This window comes from Candoia aspera, chromosome 7 (genome assembly GCF_035149785.1).
Source record: "Candoia aspera isolate rCanAsp1 chromosome 7, rCanAsp1.hap2, whole genome shotgun sequence".
NCBI classification, from domain to species: Eukaryota; Metazoa; Chordata; class Lepidosauria; order Squamata; family Boidae; genus Candoia; species Candoia aspera.
In genome coordinates this window covers 8,049,174-8,065,776 of record NC_086159.1, presented here as the reverse complement: position 1 = coordinate 8,065,776, position 16,603 = coordinate 8,049,174, and the positions used below count along the sequence as shown (strand labels likewise).

General features: G+C 47.4%; 1 protein-coding gene and 1 long non-coding RNA gene across 3 annotated transcripts in view; both read right to left on the bottom strand.

The window, feature by feature from the left end:
• Positions 1-344: 344 nt before the first annotated feature.
• The window catches only part of GDI2 (GDP dissociation inhibitor 2), a 229,920-nt gene continuing 213,661 nt past the window's right edge, over positions 345-16,603 (bottom strand). For both annotated transcript variants that reach the window (XM_063308931.1, XM_063308930.1), the window contains exons 2-11: positions 11,984-12,091; positions 10,287-10,386; positions 9,113-9,247; positions 8,228-8,426; positions 8,013-8,144; positions 6,383-6,482; positions 4,855-5,026; positions 3,487-3,631; positions 1,261-1,315; positions 345-1,173 (exon numbers count right to left, since the gene is read on the bottom strand). In XM_063308931.1, the coding sequence (XP_063165001.1) occupies positions 1,018-1,173; positions 1,261-1,315; positions 3,487-3,631; positions 4,855-5,026; positions 6,383-6,482; positions 8,013-8,144; positions 8,228-8,426; positions 9,113-9,247; positions 10,287-10,386; positions 11,984-12,070 (1,281 nt within the window). In that variant the 5' untranslated portion in view covers positions 12,071-12,091 and the 3' untranslated portion in view covers positions 345-1,017. The remainder of the gene's footprint in view (positions 1,174-1,260; positions 1,316-3,486; positions 3,632-4,854; positions 5,027-6,382; positions 6,483-8,012; positions 8,145-8,227; positions 8,427-9,112; positions 9,248-10,286; positions 10,387-11,983; positions 12,092-16,603) is intronic.
• On the bottom strand, positions 13,099-13,690 carry LOC134500935 (uncharacterized). Its single transcript, XR_010068305.1, has 2 exons — positions 13,616-13,690; positions 13,099-13,194 (listed from the first exon to the last, which is right to left on the bottom strand). It is a non-coding gene; the product is annotated as an uncharacterized LOC134500935 (long non-coding RNA).

Sequence of the window (16,603 nt, the reverse complement as noted above, 5' to 3'; positions counted from 1 at the left end):
GTTGCAGCGTCCCATGGTCACGTGATCACCATTTTCGACCTTCCTGGCCGGCTTCTGGCAAGCAAAATCAGTGGGGAACCGTGTAGTTTGCTTAACACCTGTGGTGATTCACTTAACAACAGCCACAAAAAAGTCCATAAAATTGGGTCAGATTCACTTAATGACCACTTTGCTTAGCAACTGAAATGCCAGTCCCAATTGTGATCATTAAGCAAGGACTAGCTACTGTAGTAGATAGTCTATAGAGAGGTTTGGTCCTGCTGATGTGAAGCCAGATGTGGTACAGAAACAGAGAAGGAAAACACAAGCACACACACACACACACACTGAGTCTGCCTGCTTTGGAATTTTGTGCTTGCACCAGTTTTCTTTTTTATTAGTAGCACTTTTAAAACACAAAAGCAGCCTTGTGGCACCATTGTGTCCCAACAGATGTAAACAGTTTCAGAAGCTAAGGGGCAGGATGGTCAACGTGGGGTAAAAAAGTTGCTGGGTAGTTACAGCTGCCGCAGGGGTCAAACTTAAGGCAGCTGGCCAGAAGAGAAGATTCGACGGGGACCGGCTGCGTGAAATGGGGCAGGTGCGGAAAGGCCAAAAGAGGGCAGGAGGAGAGCAGGCACCACGTTCGTCAGGCCACGAGGGGTTGGAGGAGGGTGGCCTGGGGGCTACGAGACCCTCTGGCTGTGGCACCTCTGTCCCTCTGGGGTCAGCAGGCAGTTTTCAAGGGCTGCTCAGCCTGGAGTTGGGTTAGCGACAGTTAAGAGCCACGGCTGTCAGCACCTGCCAATTTGGACACCGCAACTTTGCCTACAGAGTAATCGAGACATGATTATATCCAGAGAGGGAGGCGCATCTGATCAGTGCGGGACTCTTTCAATCTCAGAGGTATGATTACGGAGGGGAGAGGAAAAAAACGGGCCTTACGACAGTGAGCTTCGTATTGCGCTCGGTTTAAGGTCCTCTGGGCAGACGCATCGGCCCTGCCAGCTGAGACCTCGGTTCAGACGCCGGGCACGGTTACTGCTGTTCCTCCTCTCCGTAGATGTCGTTCTTCTTCCGTTTCATCTCTTCGAAATCGAACTCTGACCCCATCATCCTCTTGTAAATGTCTTTGATGTCATCGCAGGTCGTCTCGAAGTGGGTGGTGGCGTCGTAGGTGCGGGAAATAAAGATCTGGCAAAATGAAAACCCAGAGCATTGGCTACCACTGTTGCTGCCTTCCCACCTGCCCAGACAGGAGCCTTTCCGCTTTGTACAAACCTGGCTTTCTCTACCCAGATCGGTCGGGGCAAACAGGTCACTGACGCTCACAAACCTGGAAAGCAGGAGAGAGAAAGATCAATTCAGGAAGGTTTTGGACAACAGGGTGGTGTGGCCACACAACAGAGGTGGTGGTTTTGTTTCAAGACCAAAACACAGGCACTGTGTATTGGGACGTCTGTCTAATGCCTCTGGGGGGTTGGAGCTTGGCAAAACCCAAACCTGGAACGTTTTGGTGTTACAAGGCAGGCAAAAGGGGAGCGCCTTGCGTTTGCCCTCTTCTTTCTCTGCATGGCCTGAGTGTCATTGGCAGCTGCACTGGGTGCCAGGATATGCCACGTTGACGCAGAGCCCATCGCGTGGTTTGTGTGAACATACTGTTGCCACCAGGGGGATGGGGGTGTCATGGGTTTTTTGTATTTGGGGTTTTATTTTTGCAAGCTGCCTGGAGTCACCGTGAGGGAGTTGGGCGGTCATATAAATCTCTTTAATTAGTAAGTAAACTACATCTTTCCAGAACCCCCTTTCCCTCTAACTTCCACTGATACCCTTTTTCCTTTCTCCACAATGGGGAAAGCATATGCATAGGAGTAGACCCAGAATCCACAACTGCACCACGGAGAAGATCCCAAAAGCTGGCGTCCCAGGCCACCCATTCAAGCAGGCAGGGAACTGCAGCTTTTTCCTGGCCAAAAAATACATTTCACGCTTTGGGGGAGACAAACAGCCTTGAAATGAGCACAGCCACATCACACACTTGGGCAGGGCTGGGTTTGGTGGCAATGGGAGAGCCTTCTCCCTCTTTCCCCCCCTTTCATTCATGTGCCTATTTCAGGGTTTGCATGCCGGTCTTCCTCTGTTCCCCACCAAAAATGGCTTCCTGTTCTCAACAGCCCTGGTCCAAGGAGATTCAAAGGCTGCAGAAGGTGATTTGGGGCCTGCAGGTGGTCGAGCTCTGAGCAAAACAAAATCTGGCAGCAGCAACTGGGAAAGACCAGGGAGATCAGGAGCTGTTAGTCAAAAGAAGCCCGAGGCATCCCTCCCTGGGTGGGCCAAAGCTCTTCCTCAAGGCCAGGAGCCTCGGGTGCCTTTCGCTACAAGGACCAGACATGCTGAAAACAGGAGATGTGTTTCAGGGTGCTGAAAACAGATGTGTTTGCTGTTCCAAAGAGAACCCCATCTGAGAAAAGCATCAGCTGGCATGTCCAGTGGGAAACAGGAGTGTCAAGGGCTGCCCATTGCCTTTAAAATGTCATGCTGCCCCCCACCCCCCAAGATGGTTGGGCTCAGGACAGAGCTGTTGGGAAGGGAAAGATAAAATAATTTGAGGGTGCTTCTGTTTAAATTAGTGAAATATAGTTACAGGTAGTCCTCACTTAACGACTGTTCATTTAACTATGGTCTGAAGTTACGACGGCCTCAGGAAAGGTGCTTTATGACCTGTACTCGCACTTACGACTGTCACAAACCATTGCACCACCCCCATGGTCACGTGATCACAATTCAGGGACCTGGCAGCCAGCTTGCATTTACGGCCAGCTGCAGCATCCTGTAGTCACATGATCATGATTTATTACCTTTTTTTGCTGGTTTCCGGCAAAAAAGTCCATTGGGGGAGCTGGATTCACTTAACGAACGCAGTTTGCTTAATGATCATCGTAAAATGGTCGTAAAATCAGGTCCAGTCATGTGGTGACTCATGTGGTGACTCACTGCACCACTTAACAACCAATTTTCTGGTCCTGATTGTGGTTGTTAAGTGAGGACTTCCTGTAATGTGATTAACTACACATTTATGCAACAAAATTAATCTGGATTCTTGTAGTGAGCAGAGGACTACATGTAAAGGCCTGTCCAACTCCAGTGTTTTCCTTCTCTTACATTAAAACTTCCAGCTGGGTGGCAACCTGAAGGGGCCTTGGGCTTTGCCTATACTAAAGGAAGACCAGTGGCTGGCAGTTACAGGATGGCTCGGCTAGCAGAGAACAGCTCTAAAGCCCACACAGGTTTCTGTGCAAGGGCAGCCTCCATGCAAAATCAGAAGTGTCCCCAAGCAGGGCTCCAACTGCTCTGATGCCTCTAGCATGTTGCATGGGTATGTGACCTTCCTAGAGGTCTCCTCCTGAGATCCAGGGCCTCTGCGTCTAGTGTGGCGACAGCCGTGTCAGCAGCAAAGGGGCCAGAGCAGCCAAACGCAGCCGACGCCTGGCCGGCAGCCTGCCTTACTTCTGCTCAATGGGCTCCAGGAGGTCCATGGCAGGCCTGATCTCCTTTTCCGGCTCGTTTGTCTCCACGGTAGTGCTCACAATAGCAATGTACTTTCCCTGGGCTGCCACGTTGTGCGCGGACGAGATCATGCAGACGTAGATGTCTAAAAGACACAAAAGGGCGGGGAGGAAGAGGTCACATCACCAGGGGCAACCCTGCACGCAAACTTGGATCCTGCAACCCGAGCTTTGAAGAGATGGTGGAGTTTAGGGCAGGTGATGGGCATAGCGAAGGCGCCAATCCAACACTACAAGAATCTAAGCCAGTGTTTTTCAACCTTGGCCACTTTAAGTTGTGTGGACTTCAACTCCCAGAATCCCCCAGCCAGCATGGCTGGCTGGGGATTCTGGGAGTTGAAGTCCACACATCTTAGAGTGGCCAAGGTTGAGAAACACTGATCTAAGCCAAGCTGGGAAGAATCTGCTAGAGCGCCAGCGAGGCCGCCAGAGGAACTAAATGGATCCACCTTCACGCGCACGAAGAGTTACACTGCATCCCAACGTGAGTGAAGTCATCCAGTAATGGAGATCTCTATGCTGTATCCTACTACAGAGAGGCCATTCAAAGAAACCAAGTCCTTGTGCCACGTTCCACTGCTGTCGCTCAAATGGACAGCTCCAGAAACCGATTATTCTTCAAGGCCCAACATCCGAAAAAGGAAACAGAAATGCAGGGCATGAACAGCACTGATGGGGCCCAAGGAACTGGGATCAGAGAAAATGTCCATGTCTCCAAAACCACAGCATTCCTCACATGCTATGAAACTCCCAGGGCCAACAAAGTGAACTCGGCATCTTCTGCCAACCTTGCAAGGTAGGCCAGACAAGACGCACACCCAGAAGTCCTAGCTCTAACTTTATTGTAAGGTTACATTAACAGAATCTTACAACTCTGAAAGGACATCTCTCCCTCCTCACCTTTACAGTCCAAGAAACTAGGGAGGGTCCCTTCCGAGATGTTTTCCACACCCCCATTCCTTTTCGGGCTCAGCTGCCTCTTATCTGCCCATTGCCTTGCCCGCAGCTGTTCCTCCTGTCTCCCAAGGTCATTTCCACAGACCATTACAACTTCAGAGAGACAGGTCTCTCTCAAGAGGTCTGGACCCCCTTGGACAACACAAAGGGGGTCCAGGAAGGGTGCTAAACTCCTGCATGAACCAGGCTTCCTCTATTACCTGCCAATCACGTCATCAAAACGACTTCTCCTAAATCCAAGGCTATACCCACGTTACAAGACAAACAAGGAACTCGCACAGCTTCAACAAGCGATGGGCACAGAGCAGCGGGCAATCCCCACAAGCCTCCGGGTTGCTCTTCCCAAGTTTACCGGACTTCCTGTTCACTTGGTTCTGGGGAATGATGATCTGGCACGAGTTGGCATCGTTTGTGTTCCTGATGGGGTGGTTCAGGATGCAGATCACACGGATGACCTTGCCCACTTTCTTCACTCTCTCGGGGACGTAGCTGGGGTCGCAGATGAGCTGCTTGCAACGGGCGATCTGCAGGGGGAGAGGCAGCGGTTCAAGAGGGCAGCGGCTCTCTGCCTCAGAGTGCCCGGGGACAGACGACGGTGGAAGATGTGCGCAGCCCACAGAGCCTGTCTTCTGCCCTCTGGGACTCGGCTTCTGTCCACCTGCTCAGAGAGTACATGCTAACCGAGTGCCGTTTCCCAGATGCAACAACACATCCTTCTTTCACCACTTCTGAACCCGAGGGCTGGCATGCCCATCAAGGTTGCCACCCTTCCTAAGAGGAGTTGCAGGACAGAGAGGAAGCAGGGCTTCAGCAAGAATGGGGGAGGGGGGGCCATGGATACAGTATTTCCACGCCCTGCACCCCCAGGCATGCAATCTTTCCCCACAGAAAGGATTGAGGTCTATGAAGGAATGCTTGCTTGCTGCTGTGATCAAACCCCGCCCTTTTCTTCCTTCCAGGCACAAATCCTCCCTCCCTAACCTGGTCTGAATCATCCTCAGCAACTTGAAATACTACAGAGCAGTGTTTCTCAACCTTGGCCACTTTAAGGGGGTGTGGACTTCAACTCCCAGAATTCCCCAGCCAACCATGCTGGCTGGGGAATTCTGGGAGTTGAAGTCCACACCTCTTAAAGTGGCCAAGGTTGAGAAACACTGCTACGGAGGAGCCACATTTTCTGCAGACCCTTCACACTAAAGTCAGAATGGGGTGTTTATACTATTATTAGTAACCAACCCACAGTCTCTGGCAGGTCAGGATGTGGGAACAAGGATCCAGAAAGGAGCCAGTCCAAGTATCTTTAGATTTACATCCTCCTCATTCTCCTCTACTGGGGTCGCAAGAAGAGTTTTCCTTTCCTTACATACAAGCTCTATGAATTAAGGTCGAGGTATGACCAACTTAATCCCATGCAGGGGTATCTTCAGGCTGTGGTGAAAAAAGTCAAGGTGGTCTGATCAAAGCCTCGACTGCCTTTTTGCGCATCACACCATCATGGCGCCACTGCCCTGGCTCCCACCGTGACTTTTTTGACCCCTCTGTTCCCATGCAAAACCATGTAAAGAAGATTGCTTTTCCCCCTCTCTATGATGTTGTTATACGTCTTGATACATTGTATTGTTTCAACACAGTGATGTTTATATAGTATGATGAAAGGCTATTCACGTTCTATTATTTAGACAGCTTAGAGTACAGGTAGCCCGCGATGTTCAATGGCAATTGGGACCAGAATTTCCATCGCTAAGCGATACGGTCGTAAAGTGTGACATTCAAAGGAGGGAGACCTGGGCAATGCTGATCTACTGGTTTTAATCCCATTTCACGCTTAGCTAGAGAGACTCTCCCTTGAGCAGAGAAAAACTAAAACAGCGCCACTCTACCTCTCCTTCTGACTTCACTCCGACCACTTTGCCATTCTCTATGACAATCTCTTCAATGGGTTTGTTCAACATGTAGGTCCCTCCGTAGATGGCGCTTAGCCTGTCAAGAAAGCAATTGTCCCGAGACATCCAGTTGGTCAAGGTAAAATGGTCTGATCGCATCCCTGGCTGACCGAGCCCCAATCTCACAGCTGGAGAGTGGCTCATGACCTGTCTACAGCAGCACTTACTATTTCTGTGCCTTCGAGTCAATCTTGAGTCCTGGCGACTGCCTAGAAGGGGCCCTGCAGTTTTCTGAGCAACATTTTTGGGACTGGTTTGCCCTTGCCGCCTCCTCCTTCCCAGGGCTGAGAGAGGGGGACTGGCCCAAGGTCCCCCAGCTGACTTCACGCCGAAGGCAGGACCAGAATTCACGGTCTCCTGGTTTCTAGCCTGGTGGTGCCTTAACCACTGCACCAAACTGCCTCTCTACAACAGCACTTACCAGATCTCTTACTTTGCTTAATCACCTTTTCCCAAAAGTGGAACTTACTTCTCATTCCACTTTCTGTTCATTCCTCCTTTACCCCATCACCCAGTTCTTCCCAAACTGGTGTCTAGCAAATACTGAATTACACCAGGTGATGGTCCACAAATAGAAATCAGTTCAGGTTCCATGTTTGCTTTTTATTTTACAGCCTGAACAGTATGATGTCCACAGACACCATGGTTTGTGACAGCCTGGTTTAACAAGATAGGAAATAAAAAAAGGAAAGGAAAAGGAAAAGGAAACTTGTCTGGGTTGACACTACGTGTTATGCCCAAACCAAACAAACTACATTTGGGACGGGCCTCTCAACCTCAGCAACTTTTAAGATGCGTGGATTTCAATGCCCAGAATTCCCCAGCCAGCCATGAAACTGAGAAACAACTGAGAAACACTGGCATGAAGTCTTCTCTTGCCCAGGACATCTTGCATTTTGCTGGTATGTCTTTGCTTTATCTGGTCACTGGCCAAAAGAAACAGTATCTATCTATCTTGCCCAGGACTTTGCTGGGGAGAGACTTTTTTTTAAAATTATTCATTATCTTATTCTTAACAGTGAAGCTGGGAGATGGTTGAGATTGCTTTTAATAAGAAAAAAGCTGACATAAATATAATAAATAAGTTATCCTGAATATGATATTGTGCTCTCTCAATACAAAAGGCGATACTAAGAAGTATCAGTATTTCTTTAGCTCCTCAAACCTTCAGCTCATGTGCTGGAACCAAAAAATTTGTTCTGAGGTTCCCAAATCTCCTATTAAGGCAGTTTATTTTTCCACAGACCCAACTGAGTCAAATTCCAGTTAAAGGCGGAGCCTCTCAGCTGTTTAGCCGGTCGCTCATCCTCCCCACATCTAACAACTGGGTTCATGCATCATGCTAAACTCTGAATTAAGGTTTACAAACCACAATATCCCGATTCACACATACTAAGGCAAGCAAATCACCCCCACCTTCCCTCAGTCCAATGGGTGAACTTCCTGACTCCTGTGCCCACTGGGTCGGAGGGTATATAGGATCCCAACCAGAAAACCTGCTACAAACGAAGGCAATTTATTGGAGCTGGTAGCCAAAACAGTCCTTCACAGCCAGCACAGGTCTCACCTTGCAAATCCCTGGGGGAGCTCCCCCAAGCCATAGAGAGGATAGAGGTAGGGACTTTTGCCATATCTCGCCAACGACTCGCTGTACAGTTTAATCCTGTTGATGGTTTCTTGGCAAGGCTGGTCTAGGTAGCTGAGGGGAGAGAAAGTTTGGGTAAGTCAAGGGGCAATGCGGGCCAGAGGGGGAGGTCTCTCTCAGGGCGGGCACCCACTTACTCATCTGTCCTGTACAGGGCGAGGGCATGGCCCGTGAAGTCAATCACATCCTGGCCTAGGTCAAACTTCTTGTACACATCGCGCATGGTGGTCTTCTTGGGATCGACCCCCTCAAATGTGCGGGCGTCGTTCTCATCAAAGTTGGCCACGTAGACCAAAAACTTCCGGAAGCGTCTTTTCTCAAACAGGCCCATCAGACCTTTGGAGGGAAAGCACCCCACGGTAAGTGCCAAGGATGAAACTGCACATTTCTGTCCTGCCTTGTTCTGGAGCTTGGACAGGGAGTGGCAACACGGGCTCTGGTCAGATCATCCCCAGGTTGTGGACCAGAGACTTTTTTATAGTAGTTATATCTGATCGTGGCTTAAAAAAACCAAAACAAAACAGAAAACCCTTGTGCCGATGCTTGCAATAAACCAACTTCTGGGGACCATTCAAACGTCAGGAACATGCATGGCACCAAGGCATAAACCTCAAATTACAAACCAACATCTGCGTTCACACAACTTAGTAAACCATGTGCAAACCTTGACTGCATTATTTTACTTAGCTCCTGTTCAAGGGCTTCTTTTCAGCCCAGTAAATATCCCTGAGGTATAAGAATTGGGATCCATGAACCTGGCATACTTTTTCTGGTGGGAAGGGATGTTGGTCATTAAGGACAGGCTTTGAAGCCCATTCCCTTCAATTTAAGACTTTATCTGCTCTGTTCTACAAGGCTGCAAGGTAAATCCAGACTGAGTCTTGGATTTATTTCACTTCTGAACCTTAAGTGCTCCAGTACACAACCCTCAAACAGTCCAGTTTAGCATACAACCTTGCAACCCACATCCTAACCCACTGGTGGGATCCAACAAGAGGGCAGCAAAGGGGTCATCTGCTTACTAGATGCGAGAGCTTCTGCTTCGGTCGAAGGGACTTTGTAGATCTTTCCACCCTTGTAGACGAAGCTTCCTTCAATCACCTTGAAGTCCAGGTAGCGGGTGACTTCTGTGTAGAGCAGCATCTTGACCAGCTGGCCTGCAGGCAAAACAAGTCCAGGGTGAGCTACCTGGAGGATGTATGCTTGGAGATAAATGGACACTTGAGGCAGGATGGGGACTGCAGAGCAATTCCAAACATCTCTCATTATGTCAAACTTAGTCCCTAAACGCTCTAAAAATAAAGCTTATTCTCACTCAGAGCCAGATACAACATTGCTTGTGAATAACAAGGCTCCTTGGGAGGGGTCTCCCTGCTCCACCTAATGATGCTGATTCTGAGGCATTCCATAGAAAGCTAGCATGACGCATAGCAAAGTGCCACCTTCCAACATGCTTTATTTTAAGGAATGCCTTTCGTCCCATGTAAGCCCAAAGATGTTCTTAGGAAGCAAAAGTGAAACCCAGGACTTTCTCAGAAAACATGCCCACCTGCCCAGAAACAAAGGCGACAATCTGAGAGAGGGTCTTGGAGAGAGTGGTGAGCAGCAACCTCACCAGCTTACCTCAAGTGTTTTTGAACTTGCACAAACTCACACTCAAAGCTCAAGGTTGCTAGGAAGTGAGAGGGGTTACAGGCTCTCTCTTCAGTTCTGACATTCTGGGCAAGGCTAAAAGGTTAACGCTTGCCCACCATAATGGGCAAGCATTACAGCTGGGATGGCTGGGTCAGAGCCAAGACCACGCAATCTGAATCTAAAACAAAAGGATGCCCACAATAGTCTTCTTCGGCGATAGATGAGACAGATGAAATCCAGGGCACTGCCACAAATAAGCAATGAACAGACTATGGCAACCCAGGGGCTCCTTTGAAAGAGACCCTAATACAGCTCGTCAATCAGGTCCAGAGAACGCATAAGCTGGAGAAGGGAACGCCTAGGAGGGACCCTTTGCAGGACGCAGCCTTAGTACTGTGGCCGAAGGACCCATACCCACATTAGCAGTCCAGAGGCCTGGCTGCAGCGTGTGCTGCAAAATTTCCAGACACCCAAGACATTAAGAGGCACCCAATGAAAAGGAAACACCGCCATTTCATTTCCAGCAGAAGGCAGCAGCCAAGGATGTTTCCAGCCACTCACCACAGGCCATAAGGAATTTGGGAATCAGGTCCACATTCCAGTCTCTTCCTCGGCCCATCGATTCCGGTATCGATCCTGGGAGGTGAAACCTTTTGTACAGCTTTTAAGAACAAGAGGATATGCTGTTAGGATGGACAGTACAGTTCACCCACCCAGGAAGTAGAGCTGGGATGCAGCACAATCAGGAGAACATATCAGCCTGCTGCAGTCAGCTTATCTACGTATCAACCCTTGGAGGCAATTCTGGGAACCTACCAAGATTTGGACACCCGCTAACCCTTGAAAATAAAGACACAATCACCACACCACGCAACAAAACCACCACAATCATACAACAAAGTTTTACAAGACTTTGCATGCAGATGTTCAAATTTCTACTGGGACTGGCATCCTTTGTGTAGTAACATAAATGACCTAATTTCCATCATCATATGTTGTTGTTTATTCGTTTAGTCGCTTCCGACTCTTCGTGACTTCATGGACCAGCCCACGCCAGAGCTTCCTGTCGGTCGTCAACACCCCCAGCTCCCCCAGGGACGAGTCCGTCACCTCTAGAATATCATCCATCCATCTTGCCCTTGGTCGGCCCCTCTTCCTTTTGCCTTCCACTCTCCCTAGCATCAGCATCTTCTCCAGGGTGTCCTGTCTTCTCATTATGTGGCCAAAGTATTTCAGTTTTGCCTTTAATATCATTCCCTCAAGTGAGCAGTCTGGCTTTATTTCCTGGAGGATGGACTGGTTGGATCTTCTTGCAGTCCAAGGCACTCTCAGAATTTTCCTCCAACACCACAGTTCAAAAGCATCGATCTTCCTTCGCTCAGCTTTCCTTATGGTCCAGCTCTCGCAGCCATATGTTACTACGGGGAACACCATTGCTTTAACTATGCGGGCCTTTGTTGTCAGTGTGATGTCTCTGCTCTTAACTATTTTATCGAGATTTGTCATTGCTCTTCTTCCAAGGATTAAGCGTCTTCTGATTTCCCCATCATCATATAAATGATGCAAATTGATACAAATGATATAAATTCCTGCAATGCCTTAATTTCCTCAGTGATGGACTTGTCAAAAAAAAAAAAGTTGTTTCACTGGAAGGAAATTCTGCTCGTGTGCACTGTTGAAATGAGCGAGGATTTACAAGATTGATGAATGTTTCAAGTATGTTAGAAGTACAGCTTTCTGGTTCACAATTCTCTTTCCTCCCTCTATAAACTTTTACACAGGAAATAGAATTGTTTAGACGATCTCCTGTAACAGCCCAGAACGGTTACATCTCACTACTTACACCAGACAACTCCAAGGAAATCTGCTGTCAAGACTATCAAAAGTTGCCAGCAAAATCAGCCATCCCGCAGTCAAATTGCAGAATTACCCAGTCTGATAAACATTCTCTTGTATCACCCTGCAGAATGGTGCCCTTAGCCTGACCTTTTCAAAGGGACCAGATGGGCAGGAAATTAATCCTGATATCAAAGGATGGGCAAATGAATCAAGTTGGCATCAATGCCCATTCAACCACGCTCACGTTCTACCTTCCTTAGCTGCCTCGCCTGTCTGGTTTTGGATGGGGCTCTATGAGAGGAGGGTTGTTAAGAGCACCACCAGGCTATCAACTGTGTGTCATCAGATCTTTAGATCATTCAACGGAGAACTGCAAACCAAGAAAAGAAGACCATGCAGAAGAGCTGGGGAATACTCACATCTTCCAGGGGTGTAATAGATGCACTTTCACCTCCGTAGTAAGCATTGCGATCCATGTGAAGGACCTTTTTGCCATTCACAGACATAATGCCAGAGAGAATGCATTCCTGCATAGAACAGATACATGCACAAAGTTAAACACTCCCCGTTGATCAAGATGTGCGTGAGCACTTCATCAGCAAGAAGAAAATATTCGTCCTGTGTTGGTTACAGTCAAGCAGGTGGCCACCACAAAAATGTGACATGAAAACAGATGCAGCACGCAACGAGGAAAATGCCTAATGTTATTAACTTTCTGCAACAAACCTGCTCTTCCTATAACGTATTTGTGGCTTTAGTATACCTACAAATATTTTATTTATTTGAAGTTTTAGGGGTTCAGATTTGTCTTTCATTGGTGCTCCGCCATTTTACTGGAAGAACGGGTTCATTACCAAAAGATGACAATTCAGCACTGGGCATTTTCCTAGCAGCACGCTACATTTATTTTCATGGCACTGAACCAACACTCCTTAGTACCGGGGCTTGAACATACCTGCCCTCTCTAATGTACTTGCAAGGATTTTACAAGCCATTCAGCTGTTTAATGTAGCAGCTGCTGCGCCCATGATCGCTATTCAGGTCCATCTACCTGGCTGGAAGAATGTTTTGCTTACACTGTACTGTACAGACTACAGAGAGAAATTGCTGTAAGAAAATATTTCTAAGTATTTCTAAGACATGCAAAACATTCTGTGCACGGATGCTACTGAGAGGCGGCGGGGGGAGAGGGGGCAACATGCATCATCCTCACCCCATAAAATCACCTCTGGAATTTCTCCGGATTTCATTTTCCCCAAAACCTGGAATAACGAGAAAATCCTAGGCTTTGTTTCTGCCAAACCATGGCGGACCCAAAATGGTTTGGCAGAACTTTCAGACATAATGCCTGGTCTCAAGTTTGAAACATGTTTCCTGTTTTCTATTTCATCTATACCTTTACTAAGCAGTGCAGGTAAAAAAGATTTTAAAAATTCCTTTAAAAAAAAAACAGCGCTATCCATAAATAAACCAATAATTAAGCAATTAAATTTCAACCCTGATATGTCAGTTTTATTTTACACTTTTTTTCCCCCAAAGCCAGTTCCCTGCAGGTGCCAGGCAGCCAATGCTGAAATACAGTAAAAGGGTAGGAAGTAAGTGCAAAGGAGGATGCTGAGAACAGAGAGAGCTTGCTTGTCATGAGTACTGATGGCGAGCAGGAGGGGGCTTCCATCCAGGGTGGAAAACGCATGCGTAGTACTGAGGAATTAAGCAGCCATTCAAAGAGACACAGATCAGGCCCGCCTTAACGTTTGGGGTTTATCTGTCTGGGTTTTTCCCACACTTCTTCAGTTTGTTAGGATTTTCTGTCTAATGTAGCAGTAATAAACACTAGAGACCTACTCCTCGTCTCAGCGTGATTTCTGACTGTTAGGACATCAATCCTAACAAACTGAAGAAGTGTGGGAAAAACCCAGACAGATGAACCCCGAAAGTTAAGGCGGGCCTGATCTGTGTCTCTTTGAATGGCTGCTCAACTCCTCCCTACTACGCATGCATTTTCCACCCTGGATAGAGGCCCCCTCCTGCTCGCCATCAGTACTCATGACATTGCTGTAACCTTCTCCACTAGGTATCAACTAGAGATTGTAAGGCAATCCTTACTCAACTAGAAACATTGGGGGGGGGGGGAGAACAAAAGGAAACATGCAAGCTATAAGCAGTGCAAGCAGGACTTTGTTCCAAGAATGAAACAGAGCGAAAACTGATGTTTTAAGTTCTTTATCTTGGCGATTAAGATGAATACCTAGGATGTTCTTTTAATTTGAAATAATATTGACAATGGAATACTATTTGGGTTGCATTAAAAAAGAAAATTACTTTTTCTTCTTTTTTCTTTAAAGATTTATAAAGTATCCCTTATTTTATAAAAATGTTAAGAACTAGTGGGAAAATATATGTAGTGTGATTTTAATGGTTTTTAAACTGAACGTATAATATAATTTATCCCCCGTAAGCTTGTTGAATACTTAAGTTTGAAAAAAAAGTCTGATTTGTAGTTTTTAATACACACACACACACACACACACACACGTGTGTGTGAAGATATTTTATATATAATGGGGGTAGGCAATATTAGGGAAACAGTAAGATAAATTTAATAGATTTGGCAGAGAAGGCAAAACTATTGATATGTGTGATTGTTTCTCGGGTTTGTTTGTAACTAAAAAAAATGAAGTTACAGTTTTGAATTTTGATTATGAAGTCAAAATGGATTGTAAAAGTAATGTTTATGATAGTTAAAATTGGAAGAGTGTCAGGTTTGCCTGCCATTAGAGGTTTCTACATGCTTTAGCTGGCTTCACGCATTCACCACATCCGCAGAGAACCATCCTGTGTTAGCTTCACATGGCTTTGCTCCAGCCCTTTCAGCCAAGGATGCTCCGCTGCTGGTAAGACACCTGAGTTGCTAATCACTCTAACGAACTGCCAAGATGGAAGGGGGAAACTTAGGAGTGAGAAACCGCTTGTTTGCAAGACAGGGAGGAGGGATGAGATCAGAGGAGGGAAAGAATCAGTTTGAATGTCTTGGTGCCAAAACCTCACTTGGAGCTTTGATTACTGTCCTGTGTCAATCAGATTCTTTAAGCTTTCTGATGGACCATCTGGAGAATTTCTAAGTTAAGATCTTGGTACTGGGACAGTCACAAAAAGATTGACGTTTCTTACGTATATCTTTGCTGTAAAGAGTCAGAAGTCATTCTTTTTGTACCTTTTTCTATCTGTTTCTGCACTTTTTAGTTTCTCTTTTTTTAGTTTTCTTTCAACCTTTTTGTATCTTTCCATGTTTTATCTTTATTCTGAAAATGCAATAAAGTTTCTTTCAAAGAAAAGAAATGTAGCGAAAACTTCTTTGGGGGAGAAAATTACGTGGGTATACCTAACGAGCAATATGGATCGACAAGTTGGTAAATTTAACCATTCACTTTACAGCGTATGCTCTATGCCTTTTTTTTGGGGGGGGGTGCGTGGAGTGCTATAACAAGTGGATTTCCAAGCTGCTTGCTACGTTGGATGTTGCCATGAAAGAGATTTTATTTTAGCTGACCTGTATGACTTGTCGAACCTGTTCAATCAGTACAGGGTAGAGCAAGTTTTCAGAATTCAAAGCTCTGTGGTAGACGTTTGGCCTCAAGGACGCAGAGGTCTTTTCCAGTGATTTTGCTTTCTTCCCCATTTTTTTGGATTGCGTAACTACGTGTGATGCAGGATGAGGGAGCTTTTGCTCACCCCAACCCTTCCCCTTTAAGAAAGGCCTCTCTCAGGCTTTCACTTTCAACTTCTGGGCACTGCTCCAAGCTGGCAGTTGGCAATCACTCTGGCCGGGTGATAGATGCAACCTCGGCTGCTTTCCTAGAACTTCCCTGTTAGAAAGGGCTGTTCTCCCCCCCAGAACAGACCCAAATTCCCTCTTCCGGTCTTTTGCCTGCCTGCCCTGCGGAAACAGACAGCTGGCTTGCTGCTCACGTGGAAGCCCTCGCCACTGGCTCTGTCACCTAGCTTTCCCCTGCCCTCACCCAACCTCCCTTGGAGGTTAATCTCACCAGGGGCTGGGACTAAACTTAGAAGGACCAGCATGGGACCGCTCGGCTTCCCTTTCTTCCTGCTAGGTATGAGTGGGCTGTGGCTGGCTGGGCTGACTCAGAGGCTGCTTCCAGGCCTTCCCCCATCTGGAAATGACTGGACTGCTGCACAGGATCCGTTGCCCTTCCCCACTTGGCACGGCATCTCTCCGACAGACCCGGCTGCATTTGGTGGCTCTCTCCATGCCACTTCACCTTCCTTCCATCTGGCGTGGCCACCACCTCAACGCTGGGCCATGCTTATGCTGTGGCTCCTCTTCTGGAAGCACTGTGGTTTCATCCTGACGTATGTTGAGGGTCCTCGGCTTCCTTCCAAAGACCCCTGGAGTTCTGCCCAACGTCTGCAGCGGTCTCCTAACAGCTCCCCTCGGGGCCATTCGTCAGCCTGATTCACCCCCACTTGCCACACTGCCCGGCCCTGCATCGGAGCCAGCCCTTCCACACCCTCACTGGCGTCATGCAAGCCCATTTCAGGTAACAGCGTGGTGCAAGGTGAGCAGAGTGTGACTGGGCAGGCCACGGCTGGTGCAACTGCTGTTCTCAAGAGCTAAGAGTTGCCACCGGCCTCTGTTCTTTTTTCATATTACAGAACATGGTAATGCCATAGAAACAACCATTCCACTGCAACATCCCAGAGTTATTTTCCAAAATAACTTCCAAGAAGATTCTCACCCAAAATAAGGGTATCCTTAGCCTTAGGTTCTTCTCTTTTCATACTGTAGAGAATAAGGAAAATGCCTGTGTTTCAGGTGCTGGTTAATTAAGCCTGGGTGTCTCGACTGAAACCCTTTTATCCACCATTTTTATCCATCATTTCTGATGATGCTCCAGTAATTGATTAGGGCACCAATTCTCCTTTCTGTATCGTTGTACTGGAATGCTTAAAATACAGCAGAATGGGGACAAGCGGCAGCCAACTGGGAGCAAAACTTCCAGTCTGAGGCATGTGGTTTT